Below are 18,609 nucleotides of genomic sequence, written 5' to 3'. Positions count from 1 at the left end.
TTTACTGTTCTTAATTAAAATAGAAAAGTATTTAATTGAAATGGCTTGAATTATTTCTAAAAGTCCTGTTACTTCTTGCTAAGGACGCATTTATTTCATTTACAGGAGCATAAAACTGTTAATTTCATTCCAGAATCTCTCTCAGAATAGCAGCATGGCTGAGGTTGGCAGAGACCTCAGTGGGTCCATCTGGTCCATCTTATCCTTGAGCAGGGAACTCAAAGCAGAGTACCCAGCACCACATCCAGGTGGCTCTTAGAAATCTCCAAGGAGACTGCATCACCTCTCTGGGCATCTTGTGCTGGTGCTGCAGCACACACAGTACATTCAAGGACAGCCAAATGAAAGTCAGCTGCACAAAGAACTACTCAGTGTATTCGAAAAGCAGATATCTGAAATGATCTGTTTGTAGTGCTGTAAAACCTCATGTGTTACTGTATCTTTCAGGTTTTGTTTGCATGCAAAGCCTACCAGAGCTCCAGTGGCAGGAGAAAATACCCAAGCACCTTGATGAAATTGAGAGACAGGTCACCTGCAGACAGGTATATTCAGCCCTTAGCTCGTGAGGGCCACTGTTCAGGGAGCTCTTTTCATCAGTGCTTTTGGATTTGTCTCGATGTAAAGGTGACTATTAGAGAACCACACATACTTGATTGTAAACAGCTGTTCTTACCTAAAAGATGCATGTAACCTCAAAGTAGCAGTGTACTACTGCACTTAGAAATTAAGCATTTATGTGACCTTTTCATTTATGTACGATTGAATTTAACAGGAGGAAATGCAGTGCTTAGGTAAAGTAGTTCAACTATTTTGGAAAGGAGTTTAGTATTTCAACATGGATTCATTTCTGTTCCCAGTGTTTTAAGAGGTCAGGTGGCTCGATTCTGTCCAGCTATATGAAGTGCTTACTGGTTGTTTCCAGCTTTGGTAGACTGGAATGTGTTTGCAGTTTGAAGTGCTGTGGAAAAAATGGAATGATCTTCATTATAGAATGGGAGCACATGTCTCAAAAGTCAGAGCAGTGCAGGCAGCGCCGTTTTATATTAGACCAGAAAGTGCCTTTGGGCAAAAAAGTAACAAAACAGACAACTGTGATTGGGTAACTGATTTCCTAACTGGGCAAAAATCTTTGGAGTGAATACAGAGCTATTTGATTAATTTGTAAAGACTGATGAGGCTGTCCAGGCACTACAGGCAGCTGATCTGCTGCTCCGTGCTCTAAACACCTATTGTGCATTGGAGAAAGGAAGTATTTTATCTAGTTTTTCCTTTGCAAATGTAGCTAACGAAGATTTGCTGCTTTGGATGCAGTGCCTGAAGAGAAAGTGAAGAATCTATACACTGAGTTTGAATGTTGAGCATTCTGAAGTTACAAATGTTCCATCTTTCATCTAGCTCAGTGTTTTTGGGTCACCGTGCTGGGATAAGGCACCGAGCTGCCCAGCACCTGCCCTTAGCCCTAAGGATGCTTTGCAATCTAAATGCTTTACTCTTCTTTAAATGAAACCTGCAAACTTACAGGCTGGATTGATGGGCTGAGTCCCACGGCATGGAGTTCAGCAAGACCAAGTGCTGGGTACTGCATCACTGCAGGCATGGAGCAGAGTGGCTGGCAAGCTGCATAGAGAAGGATGTGGAGGTTTTAGATGACAGCCAACTGAATGTAAGCCAGCAGCGTGCCCAGGTGGCAAAGAAGGCCAACGGCACCCTGGCTTGTATCAGGAATAGTGTAGTTAGCAGGCCTGGGGAGGTGGTGATCCACTGTGCTCGGCAGTGGTCACAGGAGTAGGTTGACGGTTGGATCTTATTGTTCTTAACGACCTTAACAGTTGAACGTTCAAGCCACGGTTTCGGCTATGTGCTGAAGACCCATCCAGAAAACAGCTGTGGTGTCGAGCTGGGATGGCTTTTAGCACTTATTTCTTCCAGAACTTTGCTACGTGACTCCTGGTACCCAGAAGTGAGCGCGGCAGCCTGCAGGGCAGCGATAGCGCCTTCGTCCCTCGCGGGCACTGCGGGCGGGAGGGGGAGGGCATCGCCCGCTCTCCCTGTCCTTCCCTCCGCCCTCTCCATCCCGGCCCGGGCACGCAGGTGTCGGACGGGGCTTTGCCGTCGCGGTACCATGGCAGGGGCTGCGAAGGATGGCACGGAGCGCCCGGAGGAGGTAAGCGGCTTCCGAGGAGAGAAGGCGGCCGTCGGGGGTCCCGAGCCGCCCCTCGCAGCGCTGTGAGGGGCGGTGTCGCCCTCGGTGCGGTGGGAGCGCGCACGTCGGGGGGATCGTCGGGGCAGCCCGTGGCACGGAGGGACGTGAGCGAATCTCCTCAGCCCCTCCGTCATCGAGAAGATCCACCCGTCCAGGCACACGTGTCTGTAGCAGGAGAGAGCTGGAAGGGCTCTCAGGCAGCCGTTCCCCGTCGGCTGCAGGTGTGAGGCGCTCCCGGTGCTGCCGTCCACCCCCGGTGCTCGTGGGGTCAGAAGCGAGGGGCGGCCGGAGTGTGAGTGCAGCCCCCTGTGCGTCTTTGGGGCATCAGGCAAACGTGGAGGCTTTAAAGCAGGGTCTGAGTGATGGGCAAACCGTGGGGCTCAGCAGCACGGGGCGCAAGCAGTTTTGGCGTGAATTTAGGGGGCTGCCAAACTAGTGGGGGGGGATTCACAGAGGAAAATTGAGCATTTTGAACAAGGATAAGCCACCTCTGGCTCACACAGCCACTTGGATCTGTGCTGTTGGCAGCTAGAAGAGCATTCCAGGAACCTACTGCTGCATCCAGCCTTGGTGTGCCCTTTCCACTTGTCTGCATCGGAGCCCTATTGCTGCTATTTCCTCTGCTCGGGGGTGGGCTGATCATAGAACGCTTTGGGTTGGAAGGGACCTCAAAGATCATCCATTTCCAACCTCCTTCCACGGGCAGGTTTGCCAACCACTAAATCAAGTGCTGGATCAGGTTGATGATGTCCCTAACAAACCAAAGAGGGACTTCAAGATGGCTGATGTGAGGGCTTAGGGGTCCCACCTGCAACAGTGGCACTTCTGCTTGTAATGTAAGAGGAAGGTTTACGCTTGCTCACAGAACAGCAGCTTTGACTATTAAAGCTACACGGAGAGAAAAGCTGACTCAAAAGCTGCTCCTTGTTAGCTGCATGGTCATTGTTTCTCAGATAAATGAGGGTTTATCTGGGACTTCCAGGTTTTGGTTTCTCTTCTTGTTGTTCTTAAATTATATGTTGCCTTGGTTCTGGACATAGCTGATAAATAACAGCTTCAGACCAAAGCTGCCTGCAGCAGACCTTTGTGCCCATACTGTTCATGAAATATCTTCACACCATTGCAGAGTTGTTTTCAGTGTTATCAAGACTTATTTTTTGCTTAAGATGACTTGTTATGATAATTTCTGTACTGTTGGGGAGCAGAAAACATGAAGCACCAAATATGGCTTCACTCAGAAGACAATTAAATTAAAGGAGCTACAGTGCATTACTTGCTATGTAAGAATATACTCTATTTAATAAAGAGCAACATCGAATGTTTCAGCTGTTATGCTGTCTTGGTTTACCTTGAAACAAAACAAACTTTGATACGACTGGGGCATGTACAACCACAGAATTTTCAAGTTAATCTGACAGTGAAAAATATCCTAATTTCACCTTCCTTTCTCTCACCCTCCCACCCACTCCTCTCACCTTCCTTCCAAAACTTGAAGAAACAATTGAGTGTTGATGTGATTTGTGTTCTCACAGCAGAATTTTGAGTACAGCCGCTTTGTATTTTGCTCCAATTTTGACTACTGCTCAAACATTCAGTTCTCTGTTTTCTGGAGTACTTTAAGCTTACAGGCAAACTTACACAGGTGCAAAAGCTTTCTCCAGCTTTTGCAGAAATCAGTCCACTTCTGCTGCTCGAGGTAGCAATGCAGCAGTGACTTTGGTCATCAGAATAATGGGGAAAACCTCCCTCAGCTGCTCACAGCCAGGCTGTGGTTGCTATCTCTGCACAGGTGCCTTTTCAGCCTTCTTGTCCTTTGGGATGAGAGGTAATGGCCTCAAGTTGCATCAGGGGAGTGTTAGGTTGGATATTAGGAAGCGTTTCTCCAAAAGAGCTGTGATGCAGTGCCCAGGGAGGTGGTGGGGTCACCGACCCTGGAGGTGCTCCAGAACCATGGGGATGTAGCACTGAGGGACGTGAGCATGGGGGGCTGGGTTGGGCTTGGACTTGGGGATCTCAGAGATCTTTTCCAACCTGAATGATTCTATGATTCTCAAGACAATTTCTGGTGTCATGCAATCCCAACGAAGGCTGGGAAGGTTTACTCTCCCAGATTCTGTCACGTTCTCTAATCTTAACTGTTGGCCCCATAAGTTAGAAGGAAGGAACAGTTTCACTTCACAGGTACAGAGGTTTGCTTTAGTTTTTAACAGTACCTCATAAATATTGAGCTAGAAAACATAATGATTACAATAAAATTAAACAGGAAAACAAAGAGAGATGATGGAATATAATGTGGAGTTTGAGTAATTATGTGAATGATTATTTGCAGTAGGTGGTACCAAGCAGCAAGTTTAAAATGAACTAAGTAATCTCCACAGAATGTGTTATTCATGTGTATATTTTCTGTGATATGTATAGGTAGCTCTGAAAATAATGCCCCCTATTTATTTCCATGGAAATTATAACAGATACAAAGAGCACAATAGCACTATTTGACAGAGCAAATTCTCAGTTACAAAACGCTATTTTTCAATGTAGTCACCACCATTACATTTTCACCAGCCATGAACAATCTGCACCAGTGGAGGGGCTCTGCAATCACTACTGCTGAAATGCTCTATCCACCATCTCCCTGAGCTGACTTCAAAAACATTCAGCAAGCATCAATGAATGTCAGTCGGTGACATTTTTCCACCCAGAGAAATTATTAAGATCCACACCTTTTCCTGCATTACCCTGACCTCAGCTATGGACAGCGGCTAGGAAAATAAGTAGCAAGGCAGCATTACGGATCGAAGGGTTTTCTCAGTTTGTTTGGGAGTGAACTGGGAGCTCAGAAGGGAAGGAGTGAAAGGAAAATAAACTTTCAAAGTAATTGAATTTCTGGGAGGATGGAGGGAGGGAGGGAGAAGGGAATGACTAAAACAGTGTGATCGGGTTTGAAAGTAGTCAGCTTCAGGAGCAAAGCTTATGAGAAATGTGTTGCAAGTCAAATGAACTGGGTTAGCAGCCCTGAGGGCTCTGCAGGTGGCTCACGTGTCACAGGACCTGTGCATGAAAAGTGGATTGCTGGTACGTATCCACTGTTCATTGCACTTAAAGTCTCACATCAGATTGAACACTGAATTGCTCTGATGAAGTCTGCCTCGTGCTTATCACTCTCCTATTTTTCTTTTCTGGGAGGACAGAAATCGCCCATCTGGAGTAAAAGCAAGGCCTGCTGCGGTGACACCAATTTGCAGTTGGGCCCTGACACTGTTCACTTGGTGTAGACATAGTATTGGGATGCCACCTCTAACAGAAGTGTTGTACATGTAACTAAACCAGTAATGAGAGCTGTGATAAGCCTGAGACTTTTCGCTTTTTCTCTGTAGATGCAGAACAAGGGAAGTGTCCTGGTACTGCTCACCTCCTCACACCCACTCAGATTAAACAGTTCAAAGGAGAACAATTAGAAGATGAGAGGCTCTGTCTGGAGATCTAAAACTTACCAAACCTCTATTAAGTATTGAAAATGATATTGCTGAGTACATTTTGTAACATTCAGAAGCGTGGTAATGCATCCGAACAGTATCATCATTTGGGACCTCATTACCATATCTCTATTTTATCCTGATCTAATGAAAGAATTTAGGGCTTGTGTATTCAGCTCATACACAGAGCAGAGGCAAGGTTAACACTGCTGCTCTTCTGGCTTCTCCTGACAGCAGTCATTAAGGAGGGATGGAATATGTGTGAAACTTCTCAACACTTAGTCGAAGGGAATGCAGGACTCATAGAGCCACTTTCTTCTGATACTTGGAGTTTCACATTGCTAAATTAATTCTGAGATATTTTTAAAAGCTTTCTGGTATTTTTTACTAGTGGAAAGCACAGCATTTTTCATTAGAATTTCTATTAGACTGTACATATTTTGTCTTTTAATTCTGAATTTTAAACCTTCCGTTCAGCTTTTATCATACCTTTATTTGTCAGTTCTATTAAAGAATATTCTTGGATACTTATGGTACTTTTCAAACGCATCAAAATGCAACTGAAAGAGCATAGTTTCATGCCGATTTTCACTGGTGAAAAAAAATAAGAAAAGAAGAAGATACAGAGAGTCAGGTGAGTCTGCAAGAGACTCACCAGGAACTTGTGGCAAACTGAGGAAGGAATGGGACACCAGTCTTTGGAATGTATTCTGCCTTTGTAGAAATTTTCCACCTCTTTGAACGTTGTCTAATTATTGTGGTAGGAAAGCATGTGCCAATTATTGTTGTCTGACAGATTCACATGAGATATTATTTTAAAAGGAAAAAAAATAGAAGATTCTGGCGTTATTAACATCTGAATTAAACGCTCCAGGCCACATCCATTTTGTTTCTTCTTGCCTGTAAATGGGTTCCTTTTTAATAGCCTATGAGAAGTGGGTAGGCAAATGTAGATGCCATTGCCAGAAAACTGTGTTTGTTATTCAGATGCTCAATTAAGGAGCAAAACTGTAAAAAAAAAAAAAAAAAAAAAAAAAAGATTCCAATGTTGGTAGGAGTTAGGGCGTGTGGGTTTGTTAATGAAATACCCGTGAAGCAAATACCCAATGTTGGTGTTGGCCTCAGACTTCAACTTTGGATTTCTGTTGTTTCTATTTGCGTACCTTGGTTTTCTCATCAGTTGTTCTGTTTGTTCTTGCCCAGGAATACAGGCTGTCAGTTTGTAGCAAGTTATGCTTTGCAATAGGAGGCACCCCAAATCAAGTGGCAGGGAGCGCAGCTTCCTTCTTCCTGCAGATCTACCTGCTGGAAATAGCCCATGTAAGTAGACACCTTTACAGACTGCAAATTTACCTCAGCTCTGATGTCATTAACAACGTCCCTAGAACTATAAAAGGTAAAATAGCTCATAATGCTTTTACATTTTCTTGTTAGCCTTGCCTTTAGATGTTCAGCATCCTGGAAGGTGCATAAACTTCTCTGGAAACGTTTCTTTATTTTCACTGGTTTCCTTTCCGCCTTGAAGTGGCCAACATTTTTATGATTAGTAACTATTCTTTGCAAAGAAAGCTGAGTGATCCTTCCTGAAGGTTCTCCACTGCCAGTTTGTGCAGAAGCAGAGCTGGTGAAACAAAGCAGTAGGAGTCATCCCATTCATATGACTTTCAGCTGCTCCAGCTGAATTCTAGGACAACAGAGAAACAAAGAAAAAGACTCCATAAGCATTTTTTATTGGCTTGAATGGTCCTGTATGGCCACATGGTAACTAGGTGAGATAGATAAGTTTTATAGGGTAGAAGAAAAGACTTTTAGGGAGATGAGGCCAAATTGCAGGGCTGTGAGAAAGCTGTGGCTGAAACTGTTGGAGATATCAGCACTAATGCCAAACTTTGTGCTTTGTGATTTCCCTATACAAGTCTAATATCAGAAGCTGAGGTTATAAAAGAGAAACTGAATCTTGTGAGTTACTTAATACAGATGGCCACAGAATAAGATTGGCATGTAAAACTGAGATCTCAAATGTCTGGTTAGGGCTAAATTCACAGGATCTAGAAAGGGAACCAGATTTGGACAGCAGCATCACAGAATCACACAGACTCACGGAACTGTAGGAGTTGGAAGGGACCTCCAGAGATCATCAGTCCAACCCCCTGCCCAAGCAGCTCCCAGCCCAGGTTGCACAGGTAGGCGTCCAGGCGGGTCCTGAACGTCTCCAGAGAAGCAGACTCCACCACCTCTCTGTGCAGCTGTGCCAGTGCTCTGTTACTGCACTGTGAAGAAGTTCCCACACACATTGTGCAGAACTTCCTATGCTTCAGTTTGTGGCCATTTCCCCTCGTCCTATCACCACACACTGCTGAGAAGAGCCCAGCCTCATCCCTTTGCCTCCTGCACCTTAGATACTTATAGACGTGGATCAGATCCCCTCTGAGTCTTCTTTTCTCAAGGCTGAACAGCCCCAGGTCTCTAAGCCTTTCCTCAAAGATGTCAAGTGTATGCTGTGGAGTCTGAGGACAGCTGAATGTGGAAGAAGTATCCCGGATATCCTGGAGATGCAGCAGGAGGTGGATGCAGCTCTGACCTCACTTGATTTTCACTTGCATCAAGGATGGCAGTACAAGCCATGATGAAGCAGGAACTAGATGAGACAGACACTAATATGATTTTCCCAGCATCCCTATAAATACTGGAATATACCTGTCCTCTGCCAATCACAGAAACTGAAAATTCTAGAAGCCAGGGAACTTTAGTTTATTTGTGATTATGCGCAGTGTTCAGGAATCTGGGGTCCCATTCTCGAATCTCTGGATACCACCTAAAAATGACATGATTATTTTTGTTAACAAGCTTCTACTGAAAACCAATAATTTTGCTTAACATTTGTAATAATGTTTTTATTACTTCATTAAGGACCTGAATTATTAAAACCTTAATGGTTTAGTTTGTTCTTTGAAGTAATTCTTCATAGAATTTTTTAAAGAGCAGATCAAGAGCTTCCTAAATCTTTTTTTTTTTTCATATATTTCCAGGGGAGAATATATCAACTTATAGTCAATACCTGAATTTAAATCTTACCCCCTTAGAAAGTGGATCTGCTACAGCCCTTTCTGGGAGACTGTGAAATTCACTGTGCATAAAACTTCATATGTAATCTGGGCCCCTTCTAAGAAAATTACATTTGTATTCACTTTCTGTAGCTTACACTTTTTTCTATTTCAGTTCTGTGTTCCACTTAAATTACCTGTATAAACTACAGGTTTGTAACTGCAAACCACATGCAATCCTAGAGTAAAATTACTAGAAAACACTAAAACCTCTGATATTAGGATACTGGTCTTCATTCCTTTTGAGATAGGTGAATAGAACAAGGGGAAATGGCTTCAAGCTTAAAGAGTGTAGATTTAGATTGGATTTAGATTGAAGTCTTCTACAGTGAGGGTGGTGAGACACTGAAACAGGTTGCCAGTGATGTGATGGATAATCCATACCTGGAGCCATTCAGTGCCAGGCTGGACCAGGCCCTGGGCACTCTGGTGGAGCTGTGGTGTCCCTGTTCATTGCAGGAAAGTTGGATTAGATGCCCTTCAAAGGTCCCTTCCAACTCAAAGGATTTTATGATTCTAGTATTCTATGGATTTAGCATGTTTTATCTTGTTCTGTATTATCATTGAGAAGCTGTTGATGTTAGTGCTGACAGAGTGTTTGAGTGTAGAAGCTAAGGGATGCATAAGACCCTAGAGAGGATGAAAACAGGGACACTGTGATAAGACTCAACTCTCCATAAGGATTTTAATTTTAATTAAGGCTCTCTTCCACCTCTGTTTATATAGTATCTACTTCCTTTCTGTCTGTTCTCGTTATCTAAACAAAGCACCACTGAAAAGTTTGAAACTTCCTGCCTATATATCCTTAATCACTGCAGTATTTCAACCACTGCATCTTTTGACTCTTTTGTTCTTTTTGCCACCCTGGCAAATGACATTTCTTTTCCAGGCCTATAGTTTTAGTGGCATGAACTAGACACTTCAAGGAGGAAGTTTTTTTTTATTATCAATTCTGCAATACAAATTCCTAAGGACTCTACAGATGCAATAGAAAAATAAATACATTGCCCAGGCTAGACTGTAATTCTATATGTGCTCATAATTAGGGTCAAACTTCAAACTTGGCTATTTTATTCACAAATGATGTATGAACATTTTTCAAGTGAGATTTGTTGGACCTGTGCTAGTAACTTTGAGCAGATGTGCGTTATGCACTTCAGTGCTGAGTGGATAGAATCTGCTGTGCTGCAGCATCTTCCAAGCCACACTCCACCAGTTGGCAGCCTTGCTGGTAGTCTCAGGAGGTGAAAAAGCCCGGATGCATGCAGACACCTGCCTCTGCTTTTATCTGCTTCAGGTCAAGGTAGTGATCTAGAAACGGAACTGTATGAGGGAAAAGTTACAGAGATGCTCTGTCAGGTTTAATAACTAAAACAAGGGCTTTGGTCTCCTGTTTGACTCATTTTCCTCATTCTAAACACATCTATAATCTCACCTTCCTTGCATTTTTCCTCTGTAATCCCATTTTACATGCTGCCTTGTCTCAATTTTTTATTTTTATTTTTTGCTATGGAAAACCAGTAGGAATTTCTGTGACAGCAACATACACGTTTTGCAAATGAACTAACATTACTCTTTAAAACACCAAGGTTCTTTCTGGAAAGTTGCTTTATTCTGTTTCATTGTACCATGGAACAATAGCTTGTGTTTAGAGTACTGTGTTTGTACTTTCAGATTACTCCATTTCATGCCTCTTTGGTGCTGTTTATTGGCAAAGCCTCAGGAGCTGTTTCTGATCCTGTTGCTGGCTTTTTTATTAGCAAAAGTAGATGGACAAAAATTGGCCGGCTCATGCCTTGGTAAGCAGAGATCTATACATGTGTTTATACATATATATAAATATTTTGGGTATGTGTGTTTTAAGACCATACAGTCATCTCATTGAGTTATTTTTCCTTGACTGTTTCTCAAACAACTGTGATTGTATTATTTCTACACATATGAAAGCAAAAAGAAAAGATTCTCCTGTCATTTATTTCCCTTCAGCTTGTTTATCCATAGGAAACAAAGAAAAGATTTTCTGCAACTGGAGAAAAAAACAGATAAAGCCAAGACACTGCAATGTTAACAAAACTAGGATCTTAAGTGTAAAACCTTTTTGGTGACTGAATTTTCATCTCTGGCTAGATTCCATTTAGTTTGGCTTCAATCCTTCACAAAGCTGGAATGAGTTTCTTCTCGTGTCCTAGCGTGCCATCACTGCTCACATCAGCTTTCCAGGAGCTCCCTTAGCTTTAATTGGCTAGGCCTTCCAAATCAGTGAAATATATGTGCAGTATGTGTGGAGCAGATGTGACACCATGGCGTTGATGGGCTCAGCAGCAAAGCAGCACCTGGCACTGGCTCATTCTTCCTAACAGCAGTCATTCTGGTTCTGCTCCTTTTACATCCTCATAATCAAAATACCTAAATAAAAAATCACCATGACATTAAAGAGGAATTAGGTGCTCTAGGATTTGATCAGCACTTCTAAGGGGACAAAGAGATGTTTCACTGTGACATGCTTATCCCTTGTATGCGTTGTAGCTATTATTGTCTGGCAGAATCTGAATACACAGGTCTATGTGCTGTCCCTGTACTAGCAGAATCATTACTCACATGGGAAGGAAACTGACATGTGTGAAGCAAAAAATTGGAAAGGAGTGTTTTGTGTTAGAGGAACCTAAGCTCATCTGTGACAGTGGACGTATAGAAATCATAGAGTCATTTATTAATTTTGTGCTTTATTTTAGAAGTCAAGGGGAGACTAAGTAGTTTGTGAAATAGGAAGTCTATTCACTGCTCTGTCCCATTCGCTGTGAATAATGCCAGATATTTTGAATTAACTACAAACTTTGAATTAATATAATCCCCAAACTTGATTCACAACCAAACTCTAAGAGTAAAAATGTGGTATTCTGAGCAAAAGAAAACCATGAAACGTCAAGGAAAATAAGCTCTTTTTTTGCTTTTGTTTTTGTTTTTTTTTAGTTTATGGTTTCCTTGAGTCACCTGGTTTTAGAGCTACAGAAAGTTGCAGCTGCTTATATCTGATAAACAGCATTTTTATAATACACGCCATTAGATGAATTCTGATGCATTATTTTCCTGCTTCTCTGAGAATTATGTAAATAAGCATGTTTAGTGTTAGCATGTCTGTGTTAGGATAACTCTCATTGCAGCACAAGCATGGCCTTGCCAGCCCTTGGCACTGTAAACCAACTGCTACACAGTTTGCACTTCCTAAAGGAAGATTGCTTGGCCCACCTGCAACAGGCCCCCATTAAGCAGCTATGTTAATTCCAGAAGGATTTTGTATATTTGTCTTTTTTGTAATTTCATGGGAATTTTGTTCTTATGCTTTGACATTCAGACTGCTCTCATGCAAGGAAAAGAATGTGGCTCCTGTTAGTTAAAATGTACCTCATTATAAAGTGTCCAGAGTGAAGCGATGGGATTGGTTCCATCAGAAAAGTTTGTCTGCAAAGCAGACATTAATAAAGAGGGTAAAAATTGTATAGCTTTATGCTGTACTTAACCTAGTAGGAAATGATCAGCTATTACCGATCTCTTGTATATAATGCATTTAAAACACATAAACAGACACTGACTTCAAGCACTCAAACCCGGTCAGATATTGTTCCAAGGAGTTAACAGCAGAAAATCAGCAAGTTCAGTGAGACTCTGAAATCAACTGAAATGAATGAGGGAAGGGAAATGTGGGAAGAGGGGGGAAGGGTACTGCCAAGAGGGTTATTGCTGAGAAACTACACCAAAAAAAAGGACCATTAAAAAGTGTCATTGTGATGACTGTCTCTGGACAGCAGTCTGGAATAGCTCATGGTGCTATAGAAGGTAGATTCCCTGATGTGTGTGAGGATTTTCCCTCCATTGCTGACCAGCTGGAAACAAACTGTGACCTGAAAACTGGAGAGGCAGAGAAGAGCAGAACCTGGCACTTTCCTTGTGAAGGTTTAGCTCCCAGTGGTGCTGCCTGTCCCCATAGAGCAGTGTGGGGAAGTCATTGTTTGACTGAACCATTGACACATTGCTCTTTTGTACGCCACGTTTTCAGTTCACGATTGCAAAATAATCAGCTGACCCCAAATGTCAGTAGTACTGTTGTGAAGGGATTAATCTGTTCTCTCTTTTGTGTGTTTGGATATTTTTTACTGGAATTTTGGTCATCTAATTGCATTGTTTCATATGTGGTTTACAAGACTGTGGCACAGCTCCGATGCTACTTCAGCTCGGACTTTTAGGAAATAATAGCATTTGATAACTTCTTCCATATCACTGAATTTGAAGTATTGTTTGCCTGAAGTAATGGTTAAACCAAATGTAATTCATTACTGTTACATGCAGTGTCTGGAATTGAAGTTTCTGCAGTTCTGTTTTTAAGCCATTTTTGTCACCAGATGACGCTCCTTTTGTGTTTCAAGTGACTAGGAATTTTACTGTTGAGTAAAATGGAGCAAATTATTAGCTACAGACCGTAGCTGTGAGCTGTCCATTATCTTTAATGCTGTTTTCAGCATTTTTAAGTATACCAACATATTTGCATTTGTTTGAAGTAGCAGTGAGGGAGCCAAGTTCAAAGGAAAACTGAAAGCGTTAAAATTAGAGCAAGGAATCCCTCATAATAAATAAGCTCATGTAAACATTGATGAAGTATGTTATGACATGTGACAAGAGGGCTTAGCTCTCTGTGGTTCTTTTAACAAGGATGTAGGCTGAGGCATGTACTAAGGCATGGCAGTGTAGTGAGGCTGTTACAGTGTGTTTGCAAGGCAATTGTGTCCGTTCCAAATAGGATATTAATTTAAGTATTGCACTTTTCCTTCACATTTGACATTTTATTCTATTTTGTGGAAGCATTTCTATACGTTTCGCATTAATTTGTGTATTTAATGCACACTAGCATCTAATGCTTAAAATCACATCTTTATTGTACTTTGGAAAACCACATAATACAAATTGCATGATATCAACCATTAGCAGGAAAACATACTATGCTTTGCCATTATGATGCTGAGATTATTGGCACGTGTTCATTTTCTTTGCAGGATGCTGGCATGCACACCCTTCACAGTAGTGTCCTACTTTTTCATGTGGTATCTACCTCCTTTTGTATCAGGAAGGGTTGCATGGTACCTGACTTTCTACTGCCTTTTCCAAGCACTGACCACAGTAAGTAGGATCCAAATCATGACGTTCTCAGCATTAATCTGTTTTGTTCCCTGTCTGTTTCATTGCATTCCAGTTTAGTAAACTGAGGTTACCAAACCTTTTCATTGTATTTCAACTTCTAGTATATTTAAGGCCTATGAGGATGTGCCTTTATCAAGCTCTCTGCTGGCCGACAGTTCCTGCCCAGGCTTTCTCTGTCAAATGGTTTGGTAATTCAGACAGATTACCGTCAGTCACTTTCTTTTGCAGCTGAGGCTAAGGCAGTGATTTAGTGCCAAAGGGTTTGAGAAACCTGCACGTGAAAGGGGAGCACATTTCCCCCGGAAACACTTGGGGATAATACATTTGGGGAAAGATGGCGTGGTAAACCATGTCAGCTTTTTGGAAAATTAGACTGATGGCCGTGGGCACTCAGTCCATTCTTGCATGGATCTATGTAAACGTTTACATTCCTAAATTGCTGTTAGACATCCAACTTCTCGTCACTTCTGTTGTCAGGGGCAGATTATGAGACAAATGGCTTTGTGGTTCTTGCTCTGGGTGCTTTGTCTCAACGTGGAAGGCAGGGTCCCAAATCTGAATAGTAGTAGTCATCGTATTATCTATATACTTATGCCTGGATAGAAGAGTTTGAGCACATGAATTTTTGCACTATGTTGCACGACTTGCAGTATGTATGAAGAAACCATTGTTTTTGTAGGTCGCAGAGAACTTCATGTAGGGATGTATCACCTGGTTTTGCCTTGTAGCAAATATCCAGGTGAAACAAGATATCTTCAGTGCCAGGCAGCATCTCACATCAGACTAGGACTGTAAGTGAGGCACCCACCTTGCAGTGTAGCGGGTGTAACCTGGCTGAGTTTCTCTGGATACTAGATGGAGAAAAGAGTTCCCAGACATTTAAAGAATTATACAGTGAAAGAGATATTGAAATATTTGGGAGAATTATGCAGTCTTCTGGCTTTAATAAGGTGGAGTGCTGTACTATCTTCATTATGGTTCTGTTTCTTGCTGGTTAGCTCAAGCTAGGAAAGTGATTCTCCTATTGCAAATAAAACTAGATGCTTTATAGCCTAGTTATAAAGGACTTTTTTTTCCATGGAAGCTGAAGAAATACAGCATAAAGGTGAATCCTCTTGGTTACTTATTATTTATTACTTGTATTATGAAAGAGATATTTTTCCTCATATATGCTTTACAAATCAGGAAGAAAAGACAGGTCTTTGTGCTAAAAGATGCAGCATTCTAAATAAGTGAATTCTGATGTTGTATTAAACCATTTTCCTGGATATCAATGAAATAAAGCATCTACTCCAAAAGGTATTACATGATGTTCTTCCTTTGCCTAGTTATTCCAAGTACCATATTCTGCTCTCACCATGTTTCTCAGCACAGACCAGAAGGAAAGAGATTCTGCAACAGCATACCGTGAGTGTGATATGAGTTATTTCATGAGAACTGGGGTTTGGTTTTATTTAAAATCATTTGCTAATTATAGGAAATTCCTAATATTCAGCAACCCTGAAATGGACTTTTCCTTGAGACTTCAATGAAAAATATTTTGTCCTGTATATGCTACCATTTTTCTATCTAAATAGGAGACATTAATGTTTCATTGTCTGGTTAGGTATGAACTCTTTTCTATGTATTGCAAAGCCAGAAGAATTAAAATTACCCAAAGCCTGGGTAGATAATAACTATTTTATTGAAGGATGGTTTGTAGAGGAAAAAGATAAAGAGCTGATCCCCTTCTACATTTAATTAAACAAAGCCTCAAAGTAATTTTTTAGAATTGTTTTTAGCTTGGATTTCTGGGGGTTTATGTGTTTCACACTGTAAATTCAAAATCCCAACCTCTGAATCTCTGAACGTTTTCTTTGCAAAATAGAACTAGAGCAGTCAATGTCACCAAGAAAAAGAAAAAAGAAGAGGAAGAAATTTGTGTGCATGTTCATACCAATTAAAATCTCTCTTTTTATCTACATCTATTTAACTCTAACACATTCCAGGTAGTTTGCAGAAAGGTCTTCCTGAAATATTTCCAGCACTCAGACTGTATTCATTAGAAGAATGACAGCTTCCAGACCATATCTCTGGCTCTTAAAAAATCTAAACCAGAGATTTTACTTTGAAGCAAATTGATCAAATCAAGAAAGTGCAGTGAAAATCTTTTCAAGATTTCCTGCGTAGACCATAAACAGCGTGTAAGAACTGTTCCCTTACCACTTTCTTCAGCTCTGTTCTCATTCCTTCTTTACTATGTAACTGCTCTCTCTCATGTCCACCAGCATTAAGCAAGGTAAAGAGAAAAGAGTGCCAAGACATCACATGAAAGATTTCTTCTCTGTTCCATCCTGTCCTTCAGTGGTGCTTTAGAATAGTTGCTGATTTCTTTTTTGTTGCATCTGTTCTTTCTTCCTGCCAAGAACTCTTTTAATGGACAATGTAATTGCTTGATTATATTGAAAACTAGACCATTGAGGCACAATTATATGGCCAGAAATTCTAAAATTTCATATCAGAAATTCTAAATACAGTATTCCTTGAGCAACACCATCCTTCCTCAGCCACAGGGAATAGCTCTAATTGGCATTATCATCCTCTCAAAAAAAAAAAAAAAAACAAAAAACAAAAAAGCCAGAGCTAGCAGTCAGAGGATAGGACTAAACAGCAGGAGATTGCAGTTGGGTTATGTTCTCTGACAGTGGTTCTGTATCCTAAGTCATCTGGCTGAAATTCTAACTAAATCTACATACTTAGTATTTTCTGTTTGATTCTGTGTCTTCAGAGGCTGTTATCCAAATAAATGTGTTTTCCTATCTGCTAGTCCAATATAATGTCCCATATAAAGCATGTGAAATTCTTGCTCGCAAATTCTGTTAAACTCTATGGGTCATATAATGTCATTTTATTGTTCAGAAAAGTGTTATAACTTTCTAATGTACAGCTCTTCTACTAAGACAATTTATGGTGGTGCAATGAACCATAATTTTGACTTTTCGAGTGTTGGTATTTTTGTGTACTTTGAAATAATATTTTTTTGTAGAGAAGTGGTCATAACCATTCCAAGAAAACACGAGAATCTTTTTTATTTATTTATTTTTTACAAGATCTCACTTAAAAACTCTCCTCTTACCTCTCCTTGGGTTTCATAGAGAATTATTCTCAGTGACTGACTTTCTTGGATGCAGTCTGTTGTCCAGGCATTCTTCAACTTTCTAAAGAAAGGCAGCTGTGTAATACAAAGTGCTCTTTAAAAAAACAGAAGGTTGGGATCAGAGGATCCACTACCCTCTACTGGAGACAAGCAGAATTGTTTCTCATAAATTTTCCCCAGGTCCTTATTGTAAATACACGGCAAAAAATAGTGGATTCCAAAGTTGCTTTAAGATAAATCCTACTTACATTCTCTGCAAATTAAAACCAACTCCAATACATGATCTACTTTCTGAAGGATCTGTTTTGCTGTTTAAAGTGGAAAGTAATACATTATAAGTTCTGAGCACGCAGGAAATTTGAAATCTACTTGTTTCCCAGCTCCTGCTATTTTTCAGTAAATAAGTATCATAATAGCTGTATCTCTGTTGCCTATAATTAATTTTCTGAGTTTTAAAGTATGATCCTATAATGCTGTTAAGAACAGCATCTGCTGTTTTCAAGAGCTTTGCAGCCGTATTATTTCCAGCAGAATCCTGAGGTAAGTATCATTTCATTTTGCCATCAGAGAAGCCCAGAGAACTGAGCAGATAAGTGGCTTGCAAAATGTTTCATGAAGTTACTGTCGAACTTGAGATGAAAAGCCTCATGTTATGGCTCCTAGCTGTGCTTTGGAAAAGTGGCATTCAGTATTTAATTTGTAGTTCAGCTCTTGTCCATGAGATGAAATGTTTCAGTGTTATCCCCTTACAGCTCTTAATCCCAGCCATACTCATCATACAGCCTGTGTGTAAAAGAAGTTCTTCCACAGAGGCTTCTAAAAGCTGATCAGAAAACCAGTTATAAAACTCTCTTTCCTTGACGCTGTTCTATTACTGATCTTCCAGTTCAGCTGCTCTTGGTACTGCTTTTTCTGTCTGATCCATATGAAAGAAAACAGTATTGCTTTAATGAGGCTGTTCTTCAGTAAAACAGGCTTGTAAAAAGTGGAGCGATCAGATTCTCACCCTCAACACACATTTTTGCTTCCTTCTTTAGGAATGACAATGGAAGTCCTTGGGACCTTGATTGGAGCTGCACTTCAGGGGCAAATTGTGGCCAGTGCTCATGTCTCTCATCACTGCACTTTGAACTCCTCAGTAAACACCACCAGTCCTACCCACTCCTTCCACGACACTCCTGGTTATCCTGAGCCCTCAGACCCCTGGTCTCATCAAGTAAGTGTCTGTGGGAACATGCTAAAATCTCTTAGGGAGAGAAATGTGCTTTTCCTGTAGTAGCACATCACATACCCAGCTGGATAAGCGTGAACATGACTTCCTTGAAGCCAGCAGTGCTGGAGCTGAGGCAACTGCCTTGTTAAAGAACAAGGCTTCACATCTGTTGTATTTGCAACCCGTTCTCAGTGTGACAGCAGGATTACACTGAGGAGCTTTACTGATGATACTGACCTGTGAAGTAACCAAAGGTAGGTTGCTACACTTTGTTTCCACTGGGGGTGAAA

General features: G+C 41.2%; 1 protein-coding gene across 1 annotated transcript in view; it reads left to right on the top strand.

Annotated features, from left to right (window-relative positions):
* Positions 1–1,549: 1,549 nt before the first annotated feature.
* The window catches only part of MFSD2B (MFSD2 lysolipid transporter B, sphingolipid), a 34,697-nt gene continuing 17,637 nt past the window's right edge, over positions 1,550–18,609 (top strand). The window contains exons 1-7 of the mRNA XM_065731084.1: positions 1,550–1,785; positions 1,959–2,424; positions 6,880–6,996; positions 10,455–10,579; positions 13,826–13,949; positions 15,299–15,377; positions 18,144–18,322. Coding sequence (XP_065587156.1) covers positions 1,550–1,785; positions 1,959–2,424; positions 6,880–6,996; positions 10,455–10,579; positions 13,826–13,949; positions 15,299–15,377; positions 18,144–18,322 — 1,326 coding nt within the window. The remainder of the gene's footprint in view (positions 1,786–1,958; positions 2,425–6,879; positions 6,997–10,454; positions 10,580–13,825; positions 13,950–15,298; positions 15,378–18,143; positions 18,323–18,609) is intronic.

Source organism: Cyrtonyx montezumae, unplaced genomic scaffold, assembly GCF_038088225.1.
Source record: "Cyrtonyx montezumae isolate F1298 unplaced genomic scaffold, pur_monq_1.0 scaffold_13, whole genome shotgun sequence".
NCBI lineage: Eukaryota > Metazoa > Chordata > Aves > Galliformes > Odontophoridae > Cyrtonyx > Cyrtonyx montezumae.
The sequence above is the reverse complement of the archived record's forward strand: the minus strand, read 5'-3'. Positions and strand labels throughout refer to the sequence as shown.